Here is a 17,056-nt window from a genome sequence, read left to right on the forward strand (position 1 = left end):
CATAAATGGATGTTGCTGAGGCTGTCTTTGAACTTACGATTCTCCTGTCTCAGTCTCACAAATACTGGGATCACAGGTATCCAGAATTGGCGGATCACAGGTTTTGAGGCCAGTCGCAGCAACTTAGTGAGGCCCTCAGCAACTCAGTGAGACCCTGTTTCAAAATAAAAAAACAAAAGTGGGAGTGTAGCTTAGAGGTAGAATGCCCCTGGGTTCAATCCCCAGTACCACAAAAATAAATAAATAAAAAATAATAAATGGGGCTGAAAGTGTACTCAGAGGTGGAACACTCTTGGACCCAAGCGCCAGTACCATCACAAAACAAGAAAAAGTTCACTAACACTTGATAGAAAGCTCCCTGCTCTGCTGCTCTCATCACCACAGCGTCGTCCGCATCAGTAACGCAGCAGTGGAGTGGAGCTGTGTTCTGTAAAGGTGAGAAAGAACCGGGATGTAGCTCGGTGGTAGACCACTTGTCTAATATGTTGAAGGCCCTGGTTCTGTCCTCAGCACTGCAAAAAACAGAAAAGCAACCTAAACGACAGAAGGTGAGGAAGAGGAGGCTCTGCAGGGAGAGAGTGGGGCCAGTCACCAGCACAGTGTCCGGCACAGCAGACGTTTGGGGCTGGGTGATCTCTGCCAGACACTGGGTCTCGGAGACTCTCTAATTGATCAAGTAATGTTTATTATGTTGACAAAACTTAGTATTTGTACCACATGATGTTTATACACACATACACATTGTGGAATGGTTAAATTTAATTAGCATACACGCCAACTCATATACTTATTTTTTGTAATGAAAACACCTAAAATTTACTCTTTTAGCAATTTCCAAATATCCAGTACATCGTTATTAGCTATAGTCACCATGAAGTATAATGGATTGCCTGAACTTAATAAAACTGTGTATCCTCTGACCAACATCTTCCCATGGCTTCTCTCTACCTCACTGGAAACCACTACTCTACTCTCTGGTTTCTGAGCTTGACTTATTTTTAGATTCCACATATAAGTGAGATCATATGGTATTTTTGTCTTTCTGTCTGCTTATTATACTTAATGTCCTCCAGGTTCATTAATATTGTTACAAATGACAGGGTTTCCTTCTTTTTAGAGGCTGTATAGTTTTTTGTTGTTGTTGTTTTGTGTTTTTTTTTTTTTTTTTTTTTTTGGTGGTACTGGGGTTCCTGGAAACCCTTCTACCTCCGGGCTACACTCCCAGACCTATTTTATATATTTTTCTAAATTTGGAAACAGGGTCTCTTAAGCCAGTGAGGCTGGCTTCGAATCTGCGCAATCCTCCTGTCTCTGCCTCCCAAGCGCGGGGATTACAAGCGTGCGCCACCACACCTGGCGGTATAGTATTTTTTTTTTTTTTTTTTTGTATGTGTGTTACTGGGATTGAACCCAGGAGCATTCTACCTCTGAGCTACACCCCCAGTCCTATTTTTTTTTTTTTTTTGGTGGTACTGGGGTTCTTGGAACCCTTCTACCTCCGGGCTACACTCCTAGACCTATTTTTATACTTTTTTTTATTTGGAAACAGGGCCTCTTAAGCCAGAGCAGCTGGCTTTGAACCTGTGTGATCCTCCTGTCTCCACCTCCCAAGTGCGGGGATTACAAGTGTGCGCCACCACGCCCGGCTTCAGCCCTATTTTTTTATTCATTATTTTGAAACAGGGTCTCACTAAGTAGCTGAGGCTGGCCATGAACCTGTGATCCTCCTGTCTCAGCCTCCCAAGTGCTGGTATTACAAGCGTGCGCCACCACGCCCAGCTTGCTGTATAATATTCCATTGTGTATATTTACCACATTTTCTTTATCTATTCATCCCTCAAGGAATGTTTGTGTTGATTCTATATCTTGGATATTGCAAATACTGCTGCCATGAACATGAAGGTGTACATATCTCTTTGAATGCTGATTTCAGTTCCCCTGGATATATACCTAGTATGGGATTTTTGGATTATACAGTAGATCTATTTATTTTTGTGTATGTGTGGTACTGGGGGTTGAACCCAGGGGCATTATACCTCCCAGCTATACCCCCAGACCTATTTTATTTTTATTTTGAAACAGGGTCTTGCTAGATTGATGAGAGTTTCACTATCTGCTAAAGCTCTCATTAAACCTATGATCCTCCTGTCTCAGCCTCCCAAATTCTGAGATTACTAGCATGCATTACCATGTCTGGTCTGTATATCTGTTTTTATTTTATCTTATTTTTGTGGTACTGGGGATTGAATTCAGAGGCATCTACCTCTGAGCTACAAGCCCATCCCTATTTTTTTAGTCTTTATTTTGAAACAGGCTCTCACTATTGCAGAGGGCCTAAGTAGCTGAAGCTGGCTGCAAACCTGTGATCCTCCTGTCTCACCTTCCCAAGTACTGGGATTACAAGTGTGTGCCACCACGCCTGGCTTATTTTTAATATTTTTTGAGGTTAGTCTATACTGTTTCCCAAATAATATTAAACATTTAAATTTGCTAGGAAAATGTGTCAGAAGTTTGTTGTCAGGGCCACCATGAGTTTATATAGTGCCTTCATGTGAACCAGAAAATGTACCCCTTTCTCAAGACACTTAATTGTTATAGAAAATATACTGATTTTATTAGAATGAGACACTGTACTTTCAAGATGATATCATAAATGTACAAGTATCCCCTGCATTGGCCGTGAATGCTCCCTCCCTGACAGCGCAGCACACTGCCTGTATGGCTGTAAGGGACAGCTCTTCCTGTCAGCATGGTGAATCAGCACACAGTCCTGAGGGTTTTTTTTTTTTAATATCTGTTGTGTTAGTTATAATGTTATGTCTTAGCTACACACGTCTCCCCATGTGTGACTTGGCCCCTCACCTGAGCTTTCTTGGCCTCCACTGGCCAGAAGGCCCTGGTCCTCCTCACCACCACCTTTGGGACCCGCAGGCAGAGATGGAGCTGGTCCAGCGCATTGGTGTTCCTGTCAGTAAGATCATCTGTACCAACCCCTGCAAGCAGATTGCACAGATCAAGTACGCTGCAAAGCGTGGGGTGCGGCTGCTGAGCTTCGACAATGAGATGGAGCTGGCAAAGGTGGCCAGGAGCCACCCCAGTGCCAAGTAAGCTGAGAGCCACTTGTGCAGGGAGGCTGGGCTGGGGGTGGGGGAGGGGCAGCAGGGAAGAGGACCTGGTCCTGCCAGCCACAGTCACAGGAGGTGACTGGGTCCAGGATGTCAGGGCTGACTAGATGTAAGGCAGAACTAACTGGCTACAGCCTCAGGCAGAGGCCATTGGGGGTCAAAGTCACAGGTAGACAGCCCAGGGAATGAAAAGAATTTGGGGAGGGCATAAAGAATGAACCGCATAAACAAGTGTATTGGTGTTGGAAATGGCATGGGGTATCCTAGGGGTAAGAGCAGGGGTGTCGTAGGGGTAACAGCATGGGGAGTTTTAAGAGGAAGCAACAATTTGATATGACTGGAATATGCTGTGTATGATGGTGAGAGACACAGCAAATGACACTGGTCACTGGTCAAATGACCTGATGCAACTGGATTCTGGAAGGGCCCAGGGCTGGCAATTCAGCTCTTGGCTGTGACTCTTGCTGGTTGCTTGATGGCGTGCACATCCTCTGGCTTCCTTCCCTCCCGTTACTGGGCTTCTTCTTAAGACTTTGCTTGAAAAGTGGTTCCCCTCATACATGAAGAGTTAGAAAACTGTATCTAGCACAGAGGCCAATTCAGAAGAATTGGAGCTGTCCAGGGAGAGCTAATGAGGCTTAGACTGGGTGGGGCTGCAGGAATGGGTCCTGGGTGGGGCTGCAGGAATGGGTCCTGGGTGGGGCTGCAGGAATGGGTCCTGGGTGGGGCTGCAGGAATGGGTCCTGGGTGGGGCTGCAGGAATGGGTCCTGGGTGGGGCTGCAGGAATGGGTCCTGGGTGGGGCTGCAGGAATGGGTCCTGGGTGGGGCTGCAGGAATGGGTCCTGGGTGGGGCTGTAGGAATGGGTCCTGGGACTTTTGGAAACCGGATAGGCCAGGATTCAGAGGTTGGGGGCAGTGCAGGGAGAGGAGGGGTTGGAATCCTGCCGCTCTGAGCCATGTGAGTTCAGAGCCCTGGATCCAGAGAAGGCCTGGCCGGGCTGGGTGGGCAGGGTTCACCCAGCAGGTTGTGCCGTGTCTCCACAGGATGATTCTGTGCATTGCCACCGATGACTCCCACTCCCTGAGCCACCTGAGCCTGAAGTTTGGAGCATCGCTGAAATCCTGCAGACATCTGCTAGAAAATGCCAAGAGGAGCCACATGGAGGTGGTGGGTGTGAGGTGCGCACCGGGAGCCCAGCCGTCCCAGCCCACGCCCAGCCCACGCTCAGCCCACTGCCTGTTTCCCACGAATTTATCATTCTCTATGAGACTTTCCCCAGGGCTTCCATGGAATTCTGCCAGTTGAAGATTTCTTCTCTTTGGGAAGAAGGTTTGGAATGTCCCTTCCCCAACTCCACAGTCTCTAAGGTCTGGTTCCAGGAGGTTTTCCCAGGGACCTGGCCTTGAGGGCGTTTTTTCCAGCCTGTAAGCAGAGGTTGTGCAGCCATGCCTGGAACTCCCTCTTTTCTTGCAAGGACATGGAAGATGTAATAATAAAGGCCAATTATATAGCTTCTTTATTCTGCACTTCAGGCACTGGGCCAGGTGCTTCATGGCCATTACCCCATAGCCTTGCGTGCTACAGGCTCTTACCCCTGCTCCATAGATGGGGAAACTTCAGTTGGGCAGGCCGAGCCCAGGCCACACCACTGGCTGACAGGCACAGCCAGATCTGGGTACTTGGGGGCCCTGGTGCTCAGCCCTTGAAGTTCCTCTTCAGGGGAAGCATGGAGGATGCGAGGGGGACCACGCACATCTGTCCACTCCTCACCTGCCCCATGGCCCTTGGTAGCCCCTTAACATTTCAGTTACTGCATCTCTGGGGTGGGCACATTGTCCAGGGCTGTCCGAGGTTGCTCCTGGCTGAGGCTGATGTGGCACCAGGCTCTGCGTGTAAGCCAAGGCCCTTCTTCCCTTCCCAGTTTTCATGTTGGCAGTGGCTGTCCTGACCCGCAGGCCTATGCTCAGTCCATCGCAGACGCCCGGCTAGTGTTTGAGATGGGTGCCGAGCTGGGCCACACAATGCACATCCTGGACCTCGGCGGCGGCTTCCCTGGCATAGAGGGAGCCAAAGTGAGATTTGAGGAGGTAACCCTGGGGCTGGGAGTGTCTTGCTGGGCTCTTTGGGTGGGGGTGGAGAGCAGAAGAATGGGGGATAACAATCATAGGAAGCTCACCATGAGCAGGGCCTGTGTGTGGCACTGTGAGTCAGCTTCTCACCCATAGTGACCAAAATAACCTGCAGAACAACTTAAGAGGAGGAAAGATTTATTTTGGGTCGAGGTTTTAGGGAATTCATGGATGTTGGCTCCATTGCTCTGGGCCTGGGCTGGGGCAGGAAAGCCGCTCAGCTCATGGCAGCTGGAAAGCAGTGGGGGAAGAAAGGGCTGGGGACTCTTCTAAGGTACACTCCAGTGACTTCCTCCTCCAACTAGGTCCTACCTCCCAGGAGTCCATTGAGCTATCAGTGGATCAATCCCTGTGATGGACTGATCTACTGATGAGGTTGGAGCCCCTTGTGACCCACTGCCTAGAAGCCCCACCTCTGAGCCTGCTGCACTGGGGACCATGCTTTCAACACTTGAGCTTTGGGGGGCGAGTTTTGGGGGGACTTACCAGGTCCAAACGTAAGACACACACTGTGCTTGGTGCTTTACCTGGATGATCTGACTACTTGTTAACCCTATGTGACAGCTGAGCAAACAAGGCTCACAGAGGTTTCGTCATTTCCTTAGTCCACGGCAGAGCTGGCTGCACACCAGGATCTACCTGAGTCCAGGCCCTGCAATGACCCAGCCTATGCGAGGCTTCACCAAGACATAGCTGCATGTCATAAGGCTCTTTGAGGGTCTGAGTGTGCCCCTTCTCCCTCAGGTGGGCTGTTGAGAATTCAGGTGGGAAGGCAGGGGAAGGAAAACCAACCTTGGGTCCACTCCTCCTCCACGTGTCTCATTCGCATCAGAGATGAAGGCAGGAAAAATGCATAATAGGCTGTGCTCCAACCACTAGGGGTCGCCTCTCCTTAGAACTAGAGGCCATTCTGGGATCTCCACAGCTTTTGGAATCTCCTCCACTCCACAGGAATGGCCCTGAGAGGTAATCCACATGGATCCACAGAATTAGCCTCAAAGAAAAGAGCTGCAGCTTTGTGCACAACAGAAGCCTAGTGGACTTCCCTGGGTCATCTAATTATCAGAATTAATTAGATTATGCAACATACTTATGATAAAAAACATTGATTCATGTGAAAAGGACATTCAGAGTCTACTGAGTAAAACAAATTGTAAGGACATATACACAACACCATCATGTTTACAGTAAAAAAAATAGTGTTTGCATAAAAATAAAGAAGATATTCTAAAATGTTCACAATGATTAGGATCATCTGGGTGAAAGAATTAGTGTGACTTTTATCATCTTTTTCCTTTGCATTTTTAAAATTTTCTGTAATGTGTTAACACACTGGTTATTTATGAAAGATCCGAGCACCAAGCATTATAGAAAGCAAGCCCCTTCCTGTTATGCAGGGATTGAGGAGGGTGATTTATACAAGCATGAAGGTTTCAGTCCAACCCTGTCCCCCTCCTACCTCCCTGGCTAGCTGCCTCCAGTCACCAGCTGGGGCGTGAGAAGTGCCAAATCCTTCTTCCTTAAATTAGAGAGCTTTCAAGAAATAGACTTGGAGCGGTAGCAAGTCTTCAGCAAAACCCCCACATTTCAAACACACAATTGTCCCCCTACCCCTCCCACCAGATTGCTTCTGTGATCAACTCAGCCCTGGACCTGTATTTCCCTGAGGGCTGTGGCGTGGACATCCTCGCTGAGCTGGGGCGCTACTATGTGACCTCTGCCTTCACCATGGCAGTCGGCATCATCGCCAAGAAGGAGGTTCTTCTGGACCAACCCAGCAGGGAGGGTAGGTGCCAGATGGGCAGTGGAGCCCTGTTCTCCCCTGCAGCTGGGGACACTGTCTAGCTGAGTAACGTCTGGTTTTAGGTCCAGTGGCAGAGGTGGGGAGTCTGGAGAATGGGTGCTTGCTGGAGAGACACTTACAATCATGTCCCCTCACCCATAGGACACTTCCTTAGCATCCCTTTACCTCAGTGTGTTCATATTTTGTGCAGATTGAGATCAAAACAATCATAGGGGAAGACTTCATTGACCCCATTTTATAGATGAGGAAACAGTAAAGAGGAACATGGGTGAATTGCTTAATAACTAACTAGTAAAGAGGTCAAGCCTACATTTGGCCCCGCGTAACTCTCTAAGGTATAGGCTTTTCACCTTTCCCCGTAACTCATAATAACATTGACAACTTAAGCTTGTTTGACTCCACTTTATAGATGGCAGAATGTAGGCAGGGAGAGGTTGAGTCAGCAGCCCGTGGTCTCACGACTTATAAAGGGCAGGCTGGGATTCAGTTTAGGCTGGGCTGACTCAGCTCCTGTGCCCACGCTGCCAGGTTCAACACCCTTCCTGTGACCTCTCTGTGTGTGTGAGTAAGTGTCAGGGCTCTGTCTCGGGCTTTGCCCTCTGCTCGGGGACCCTCAGGGTAGTGTGCTCTTCCTCAGAGAGAATTCATGTGGAGGGGAGGCCGGCTCCCGGCGGAATGACATGGGCGCACGGGGACGGCATTCTTTCTGCCTCCTTTCTAGACCCGGGGGATCATCCTATCTAGTCCAGCCAGGAGATCTGGCTCCTCATCCCAGCTCAGTGCTCACCTCCCTGTGAGCAAGTGTCTTAACCTCTTAGGGTCTTGTGGGGTGGGCTGCTCTTCTGCCTTTGCTAGGGCACCTGGGGCTCAGCTGCAGGCAGGGCACATGTTCTGGGCAAGGAGGGCTGTTGGTGGCTCGTGTCAGGACCTGCCTCATAGTTGAGGAAGAGGCAACCGTTTTGCTCCACAGACATATCATCCTCACGGAGCCAGCTCCCCACTCCCAGCCCCTCATGTTCTGCGGGCGCTGCCCCTGACCCCGCCCCTCCCTGCAGAGGAAACCGGCTCCGCCCCCAAGACCTTCGAGTACCACCTGGATGACGGTGTGTATGGGATCTTCAACTCAGTCCTGTTTGACAACGTCTGCCCCACCCCCATCCTGCAGAAGGTGAGCTGCCCGCTGTGGGCCACATCCCCAGACCTATTTTATTTTTTATCTTGAAACAGGGTCTCATTAGGTTGATGAGAGTCTCATTTTTTGCTGAGAATGTCCTTGAGTCTGTGATCCTCCTGTCTCAGCCTCCCAAGTACTAGGATTACAGGCCTAGCTTTTGGTGTCTTTCCTTCTTTCTACTAGGAATTGAACCCAGGGGCATTCTACCTCTGAGCTATATCCCTAGCCCTACTTTTTATTCTTTATTTTGAAACAGGGTCTCACTAAGTTGCAGAGGGCCTCACTAAGTAGCAGAGGCTGTCCAGGAACCTGAGAGCCTCCTGTCTCAGCCTCCCAAGTACTAGGATTATAAAAGTGCACCACCACATCTGGCCCTGCATTATGTTTTTATCTAATTTTTATTTATTTTCATTTTATGGTGCTGGGGCTTAAACTCAGGGCCTTAAGCATGCTGGGCAAACACTTTGCCACTAAACTACATCCCTAGTCTTTTATCTGTTTTTAAAAAGTAAAACATGTTCATTGTAGAAAATATACAAGGACAAAAAAAGTTATCACCCACAATCCTACTATTCAGAGATACTCTGTACATTATATTTCTTTTCATTCATTTAAAAATGCATTTTACTTTATTTTTATAAGTTGGGCTCATATTGTTTTATAGTTTGCCTTTTTAATTTATATGGAGTATAGGTATTTCCATGCCATTAATCCATCTTTGATATGTTTTTATTTTTTTATTTTTAGCAGGACTGGGGATTAAACTATACCCCCAAACCTATTTTTTATTCTTTACTTTGAACAAGGTCTCACTAAGTTGCAGAAGGCCTCACTAGGTTGCTGAGGCTGGCTGTGAACCTGTGATCCTCCTGTCTCAGCTTTCCAAGTACTAGGATAACAAGTGTATACCACCATGCCTGGCTGTCATGTTTTTTGATGACTACACAGCCTTTCTTTTTACTTCTTCTTTTTTTGTGGATGCTCTACTGAGCCACACTCCTAGCCTTTTGTTTTTCCAATTTTGAGACAAGAACTTGACACATTGCTGAGGCTGAACTTGAACCTGTGATCCTCCTGTGTCAGCTTCCCAAGCACTGGGATTTTATAGACATGCACCATCATGCCTGGCTCTACACAGTATTTCAATCCATCTAACTCTAGTGGTTGGCTTTTTTTTTTTTTTTTCTTTTGCGGTACTAGGGATTGGTTTCCTGTTTTAAGCACTGATTAGTGCTCTAGGGTACATTCCTAGAAATTAAAAAAAAAAGTTAATCTGTAATGGACTTTTCATATTAATGGAGGAACAGAAATGCGAGCACATCCCTGGGCCTCCAGCCGCGTCCGTGGGCATCAGACACACCACTGTATGTTCACATGATCAGGTTTCTTTGTTTATGGAGCTCCTCTCCCAATCAGAGGGGGCTTGAACCCCCTCCAGGGAGCAGGCAGCTCTCCCGCCCCTGACCACTGCAGGATGGGGGTCCTAGCCATATAATTTGCGGTGGGCTTTGAGGGTTCACATTCCATACAGAGTTAAATAGGGTTATGTCTGGGCTGAATAAGCCTCCCTGCTCTGCTGAGGAATCAGGTTTCCTATGCAACTAGCCTGGCCTGCATTCTTGTGGCAGCCCACATCCTACTCCACAGAGTAGGGACCAGGGTGACCTGGGCCAGCTAAGCCCAGGAGGCAGAGCAGGCAGCAGCCCTCCTCCTCCAGGCACCCTGCCCACTGCGTGCCATCCCCACCCACTCTCCATGCCGCCAGCGGCTCCTCAGAAGAGCGGGACGGTGTCCCTGCCCTCCCGGCAGCACCCTGCCAACGCCTCCACGCTGACTGATCTCTGCTGGCATTCCCAGCGTGGGCACCACATCGTTATAGATGCTTTGTGGCCTGTGCTCTCTCTCCCATTTCCTCCTTCAGGATGCCAGCTCCTACTGAGTCTGGCTGTGTGAGCTGACAGGCAGGGCGGGCTCACAGACGGGTGGTGAGGTCGATAGTTGGTGTATAAGCTAGCTCCAGCTGTGCTGGGAGAGTGTCGGGGTAGTAGCCTGGCCACAGCTATCTGTATCTTGTCCTGCAAAGGAGGCGCCCCTCATAAGTAGTTAGGCAATATTGTGTCCCTGCTATTCCCGCCCAGGGACTTTGGTTTTAGACTTCAGGTATAAAAATTATATTAAGTAAGGATTACTTCTTGTCTTTAGAACATAGGTGACCGTCTTTTGTTTCCCCCTCTTTTTAAATTCTACAAATATTTGAGTACTCTCAATATGCAAAGCATTGTGCTGAGGCCTGTGGATGATAGTAGGTAAGGACTGTGTCTTGAAAAGATAATCTTGTTGATGCCAGACACGGTGGCCCATGTCTGTAATCCCAGTGCTTGGGAGGCTCAGACAGGAGGATCACAGGTTCACAGCCAGCCTCAGCATCATAGTGGGACTCTTAGCAAAAATCTACCAAGACTTTGTTTTAAAACAATAATGGATAGATAGATGATAGATAGATAGATAGATAGATAGTAGATAAAGCTGGAGGTGTAGTTTAGAGATAGAAGGCCTCTGGGTTCAATCCCTAGTATGCTGCCACACACAAAATATAATTCTGATAAATAGAAATGTGTATGTGTGTTTAGTACACAAGTTACAACAATGTCATGAAAAAAATATAAAATATAATGAACTTTTTCAAAAAATGTTTTAATATATATCTATAAAAGGTGAAGATTTTCAAGGTCACAATTCCACTTTATTTATTTATTTATTTTTTTGGTGGTACTGGGGTTCCTGGAAGCCCTTCTACCTCCGGGCTACACTCCCAGACCTATTTTTTACATTTTCATTTTGGAAACAGGGTCTCCTAAACCAGCGCGCGCGGCTGGCTTCCAACCTGCGCGATCCTCCTGTCTCTGCCTCCCAAGCGCGGGGATTACAAGCGTGCGCCACCACGCCCGGCCACAATTCCACTTTAAAGTGAGAAAACGGAGGATTACAGAGGTGTAGTGTCTTGTCTGAAGTCACATAATTAATAAGGGTCATGCTTATTAACTACAGACTGAGCTCTCTGGGGACAGGGCTCATGCCTTACTCATCTTTGGTTATGTTTGGTGCCAGAGAAAAAGCTCTTAACTACTTTCCTATAAAATGACTACCTCCCTATAAAATTGCTATATCATGGGGCATTTAAGCATCGCTAATTTTTTTTCTTATTCATGCTTCTATGAGTAGTGCCTTTACCTGGAAGGCTCTTTACTAATCTCTGCATGGCTGGCTCATTTTAGATACTTAAAGAATGTTCCCTTTTAGAAACTATTTTCTTATGAAGAGTCTTATTGGGTCCCTGGAATATGATTATCGTGTAAAAACACGGGAGCATTTTTAGGCTCTTGATTCATACTGCCACATTCTTTTTCCATACACTTGGACTAATATATGCTATTACCAGTTATGTGCATTTCACAGTCAGCTCACAGGCACTGCATGCCATGAGCTTCTCTTGTTGGCTAACTTTTCTGACGTGGCATGCCTCAGTACTTCTTTCATTTGCTTCTTTATTCTTTGCCATCCCTCTGCTAGGCAGTAAGCCTCATGAGGACAAAGATCTTTATCTGTTTTGTTTATTAGTATGTCCCAAGCACATTGTAGCCTATCTCCATGAAGTAAGAGTTGGTTCCTTATGTAAAATAACTTCTTCATTGAGTTTTGTCTTGTCTGTAGTTTTAATAAAACATAGAAGCTACAGTAGGCTACTGGATGCCATCTTGACATGTTTGGCCTGATTTTCTAGATTATGATGGAGGCAATGATTGTCTTTGCTCATGTGGTCTCTACCTTCCATTTTAGAGACAATGATCTGATCACTAAAGATTAACTTTGTCGTTTTTGTGCTCATTGCTACATTCTTAGCTTCTAGTTTAAAGCCAGGCGCATAGTAGGTGTTCAATGTGTGGTGAGTGGATGAATCCATGAATACAGGGTATCTCTCATTCTTGATTTAATAACGTTATGTTTTCCTTATTAGTAGGTCTAATAACGTTAACTTTTTGTCACACACTACCAAGATTGAAACAGACAAGTTTCTTACTGTCTGTCCTCCTCTGTGAAACAGACTTGATCCTTACACTAAAGAAGCACTCTTTGCAGGGTTCCCAGCTTTATGTGAGGATATCCTATCAGATTCGTCATCGTAACTAAGTCCTATCAAAACGGAAGGCCAGGAATTTAGCATAAAGCACCTAAGAGAAATCCACTTGGATAGTCATTGCTTGTCACACACATTGCTTGTCACTTGTGCTTGCTGAAAATGACTTTTCTTTTTCAATTTTATTCATTTCTGTTCCTGGCTGAGGTATTCAAATGCCTTTCCTGTTTTTCTCCTTTGCTCTTCCCTGCTTCCTTTTTAGGCCCCCTGGATAGCTTCTGTCCTCCTTTCCTTTATCTCTCTCTTCTTCCCTCTATCCCTCCCTCTTTTCCTTTATTCCCAGAGGCATTCCACTTCTGAACTTACACCCTGAGCCCTTTTTATTTTTTAATTTAAAGTAGGGTCTAAGTTGCTGAGGTTGTCCTACCTTCTGCGATTCTTCTGTCCTGACCTCCCAAGTACTGGGATTACAGGCGTGCACCCCCCAGCCTGCCCTCTTTTTTTCTTTCTCATTCTTGTCACTCATCTATGTCATCTATCCATCCACCCACCCACCCACCCACCTATCCACAAATGATACTGAAACAAGCCAAGCGCCTCCCTGTGTCAGCCTGCAAGGCAGCAGGGATGAACTGCCCTGTCCCCGTCCCTGGGTACCCGTGGTGCTCATCACCTGTCAGGGAAGACAGCCTTGAGCAGACACTTCACAAATACTGAACTACAAATCATGGCAAATGCTATGAAGGCAAAGCCTGGGGACCATGGACCATTAGGAAAGGCTTCCTGGGGGCTGTTTCTTCTGGAATCTAAGGGGAAAATAGACCTTGGCAGACCTGGAGCCTTGGGGAGCAACACGGTGGAGATAGGGGGTGGGGAAGGGAAGCCAGGTTTACTGAGGAGCCCAGAGCAAAAAAAACCTGAAGCGTGGGCGGTATAGTGGAAGTGGGGTGAGGGGCCTCGAGGGCCACAGTCAGGTCTGCGTATGTCCACCCTTCAGTGGAGACTCGAGGACCTGCCTGGCCCGAACTCTACCCTGTGACAAATAAGTACTGGGATCTTGGTTGCCTGCAAATGGTTTGTATTACCGATTTATTTTTTGAACTTGGATGTCATTTAAGAAAAACTTAAAAAAACTGATATCATTGGTAGTTGTCCCTTTTTGAGCAAATTATTATTCTCTCAGAGCCTCAGTTTTCCTGAAATGGAAGTACTCATGTGGGGTCCTCTGCCAGGTCACCCTGTGATGTCTGCTGGAGGCCTGTCGTCCTCACAGACCAGAGGGAGGATGGGTCTAGCCTGCCCTGTACTTCTGGCTTCTGTCACAGGGCCTGTCATGAAATGAGGGTATCTTCTATCATGAAGAGGGAGTACAGGGAAGGGGCGGGCAGAAGACAGGCTGACTTGAGGGCAGGACGGTCTGTGTGGGTGTAGACATGGCCAGGTCTGGAGGGTGGCTGGTGAAGACTGAAGCACAGACGTGGCAGCTGCAGCGGTGGCTTCTTGGGCCGTTGCCACTACCAGCAACTGTTCTACATGATCTACTAACACTAACTCATTTATCCTCTCAGTAGCCCTATAAGCAGAACTGTTTTATTCTTACTTTATACGTGAGCAAACTGAGATACAGAGAGACCAAGTATCTTGCCCAAGGTGGTACAGTTAGCAAGCATTGGAACCTGGATTTGAGCCTGGGTACTGTAGCTTCCAACACAAGAGGCAATGAATGCAGAGAAGTGGGTAGGAACTTAAGTGCCAGGCTAGGAGGCCCATCCCGTCTTCTGGCTATGGGAACCATGTAAAGCTTTTTTTTTTTTTTTTTTTTTTTTTGTACCAGAGTACCAGAGGCATTCTACCTCCAAGCTACAACCCAGCCCCCCACCCCCTTTTTTAAAAAAAAAATTTTTGTTTTGAAACAGGGTCTTACTATGTTTCTGAGAGTCTGGCTAAGTTGCTGAGGCCGGTCTTGAACCTGTGATCCTCCTATCTCAGCCTCTCAAGTACTGGGAGGCTCGTGCCCAGCTCGGACCAGGCTTTTGAGGGAGGAGGTGCTAAGGTGGTGGTATGGCCAGGAGGGCTGATAGACCATTCCTCTCTCCTACAGAAACCATCCATGGAGCAGCCCCTGTACAGCAGCAGTCTGTGGGGCCCAGCGGTCGACGGCCATGACTGCGTGGCTGAGGGCCTGTGGCTGCCGCAACTACACGCAGGGGACTGGCTGGTCTTTGACAACATGGGCGCCTACACCATAGGCACGGGGTCCCTCTTCGGGGGGACCCGGGCCTGCCGCGTCACCTATGCCATGTCCCGGGTAGCCTGGTAAGGGGGCTTTGCTGGGAAGTGGGGTGAAGGGGGCAAGCTGGGCAGAGCCCACAAGAGAAACCCGAGCTCTGAGACCCAGCTTCCATGTTATCCATGTGACAGCTGGTTCCTGGCTGCTGACTCCAGTGTGACCTGTGCTGGGCACCTGGCTGTGGCCACCGAGGAGGCCACGTTTTCCTAGAGGAGCTCATGGCCTGGGAGATGCAGAGGCATAGACAGGCCCTCGATGTCTGAGCTGGGGGGCCTGAACCCTTCTTGAGGCCTGGTTCCACTCCCTGAGGGGGCAGGCGGCAGTGGCAGGCGCTCCTGGCAGAGCCAGGTACTGGTGTGGGGTGGGATGGCTCTGGGGAGGCCTTGAAGGCGGAGGGAAAGACTGGAGAGTAGCAGGAAGCAAGGAGTGGTTGGAAGCAGGGGCGTGGCAGTCTCATCTGCACTCTGGAAAGGCTTCTCTAGCTCCTGGGTGCACCCAGGAAGGCAGATGCAGATAGAGGGGACCATCAGCGGCAGCTCTCTGACCTGGGAAAGACTTGCCTGCTGCCCAGTCTGTTTTCCCATCTAGAGAATGGGCCTATCACTGGCCCTGCCTGCCTCACCAGGCTAGTGCTGGACCCAGTGACACCTGGCGTCACACAACTCGGTGGGGCTCAGTGTTATCACTGGGGGGTCACTCGCCTGAGGCCACACAGCTGGGTAGTGGTGAAGGCCCCCCTTTGGAGGCTGTGAGAGGGCTCTAGAGGGCAGCTGCAGGGGGGAGGGACGTTTATGCTGGGCCCTCAGGGGTGAGTGTGGTCTGTGGCCTCATAGTCCCCAGGACCACCACCGAACCCCAGACCTGACAGACATCAGGAGTCATATTTCACTCATGCTTCTGCTCTGTGTGTGGTGCAGGATAGGCCGATGTAGCGTTTGCCCATCTAGGTTATTTTGACAAGGCCTAAAGACAAATGAAAAGACAAAACCAAAAAAAAAAAAAAAAACAAAACCCAAAAGACAATCACTATATGGACTTCCTTATCCCATCCTTGGCTCAGTCAGAAAACGGCAGGTGGATGAGGTCGCAGTCAGTCAGCTGCACTTGTTACTAGAAACAAACAAACAAAAAATGCTCATATACTGAAACGGACATGCCAAGAAAGGCCCATGTCTGTGGGGCCTCTGCAAAGCATACTGCCTGTGGTGTGCGAAGGCCTGGGGCTGCAGGAGCAACCGTGGCAGTGGTGAGCTGAGGTGCAGCCCTGCACAGGCTGGTGAAGAGGCCACTGGGGAGGGAGGTGAGAGTGGGAGAGGGCAGTCAGGGCTGCTTCTCGGGAGAGTGGTCCAGGCCCAGGAGGGTGGAGGGCAGCAGCTGGATTCACCGGCAAGGATAAGCCCTCTAGAAAGATGGCCTGGGCCAGTGCTGGAACTGCCTGGAGGGGGCACGAGCAAGCCAGGAAGACTGTGTGGTTCTGGCGGGAGACGGTGCTGTCTGTGGGAGTGGAGACTAGCAGGTTGTTGTTGGGGTAGAAGGCTGGGCTTGACTGATTATGGGGAGATTCCCAGCTGCAGCAAAAGAAGTTGAACAGATAGATAGCGGAGCCTCTTATCCACATGGGTACGGAGGAGGAACAGTCTGTGAGACTGTTTGAGAGGGCAGGAGATGACTTATTTTTACACCTTAGGCCTGGGATATGAATAGTGTGGGCCCTGGAGTGAGAGCAGGGTTCAGTCCTGGTCCTTTCACTCACTAGGGATGTGGTCCTGGCAGCCACTCCTCTGAGTCTGCTCCCTCATCAGTACAACAGGGATGAGGATGCCTGCCTCGCAGGGGTGTGGGGAGGGTAAAGTTAGAGGATGGAAGGAAAGTGAGATCCTGTCCCTAAGGAGGATTACAGGTGCAGGGGTCATCAGGAGCCATCCGGTGGCCACCTCCAGCACCCTTCTCGCCCACAGGGAGGCACTGCAAGCGCAGCTGCTGCCTACGGAACAAGACGAGGACGCTGAGGGCGTGTGCAAGCCTCTGTCCTGTGGCTGGGAGATCACAGACACCTTGTGTGTGGGCCCTGTCTTCACCCCGGCGAGCATCATGTGAGCGGGCCCTGTCCCCCTGAAGAACCCCAGCGGGGCCACGGAGATGCCTCTGGGGGAGGTGGGGAAGGTGTCAAGCAGGGCACCCTCTGGCCAAGACTCTGGTGCCTGTGCTGCCACCCCCATGCTCCACCTGTAGTGCTTCTGCCCTGTAAATAGGACCAGTCTTACACTCGCTGTAGTTCAAGTGTGCAACATAAATCCTGTCCCTTCCAGCTGTGTCTGCCTCCTCTGCAGCGCAAGGGGCCTGGTCAGCCAGGTGGGAGGGCGCTCTTGGGGTCTCCCTCCATCTCTTTCCCACCTC

At 49.1% G+C, this 17,056-nt stretch overlaps 1 protein-coding gene across 4 annotated transcripts in view; it reads left to right on the plus strand.

Annotated features, from left to right (window-relative positions):
- AZIN2 (antizyme inhibitor 2) overlaps window positions 1–16,756 on the plus strand; it is a gene marked incomplete at both ends in the record, with an annotated part of 30,745 nt that extends 13,989 nt beyond the window's left edge. For 3 of the 4 annotated variants that reach the window (XM_080692390.1, XM_080692392.1, XM_080692393.1), the window contains 7 exons: window positions 2,932–3,104; window positions 4,171–4,305; window positions 5,049–5,214; window positions 6,880–7,042; window positions 8,116–8,228; window positions 14,471–14,685; window positions 16,618–16,756. In XM_080692390.1, coding sequence (XP_080548516.1) covers window positions 2,932–3,104; window positions 4,171–4,305; window positions 5,049–5,214; window positions 6,880–7,042; window positions 8,116–8,228; window positions 14,471–14,685; window positions 16,618–16,756 — 1,104 coding nt within the window. Of the gene's footprint in view, window positions 1–2,931; window positions 3,105–4,170; window positions 4,306–5,048; window positions 5,215–6,879; window positions 7,047–8,053; window positions 8,229–14,470; window positions 14,686–16,617 lie in introns of all 4 variants that reach the window. The other variant, XM_080692391.1, reaches the window with a different exon arrangement.
- Window positions 16,757–17,056: the final 300 nt, after the last annotated feature.

The sequence above is a fragment of the Muscardinus avellanarius genome (assembly GCF_963383645.1).
Source record: "Muscardinus avellanarius genome assembly, chromosome: 3".
In the NCBI taxonomy this organism is placed as follows: domain Eukaryota; kingdom Metazoa; phylum Chordata; class Mammalia; order Rodentia; family Gliridae; genus Muscardinus; species Muscardinus avellanarius.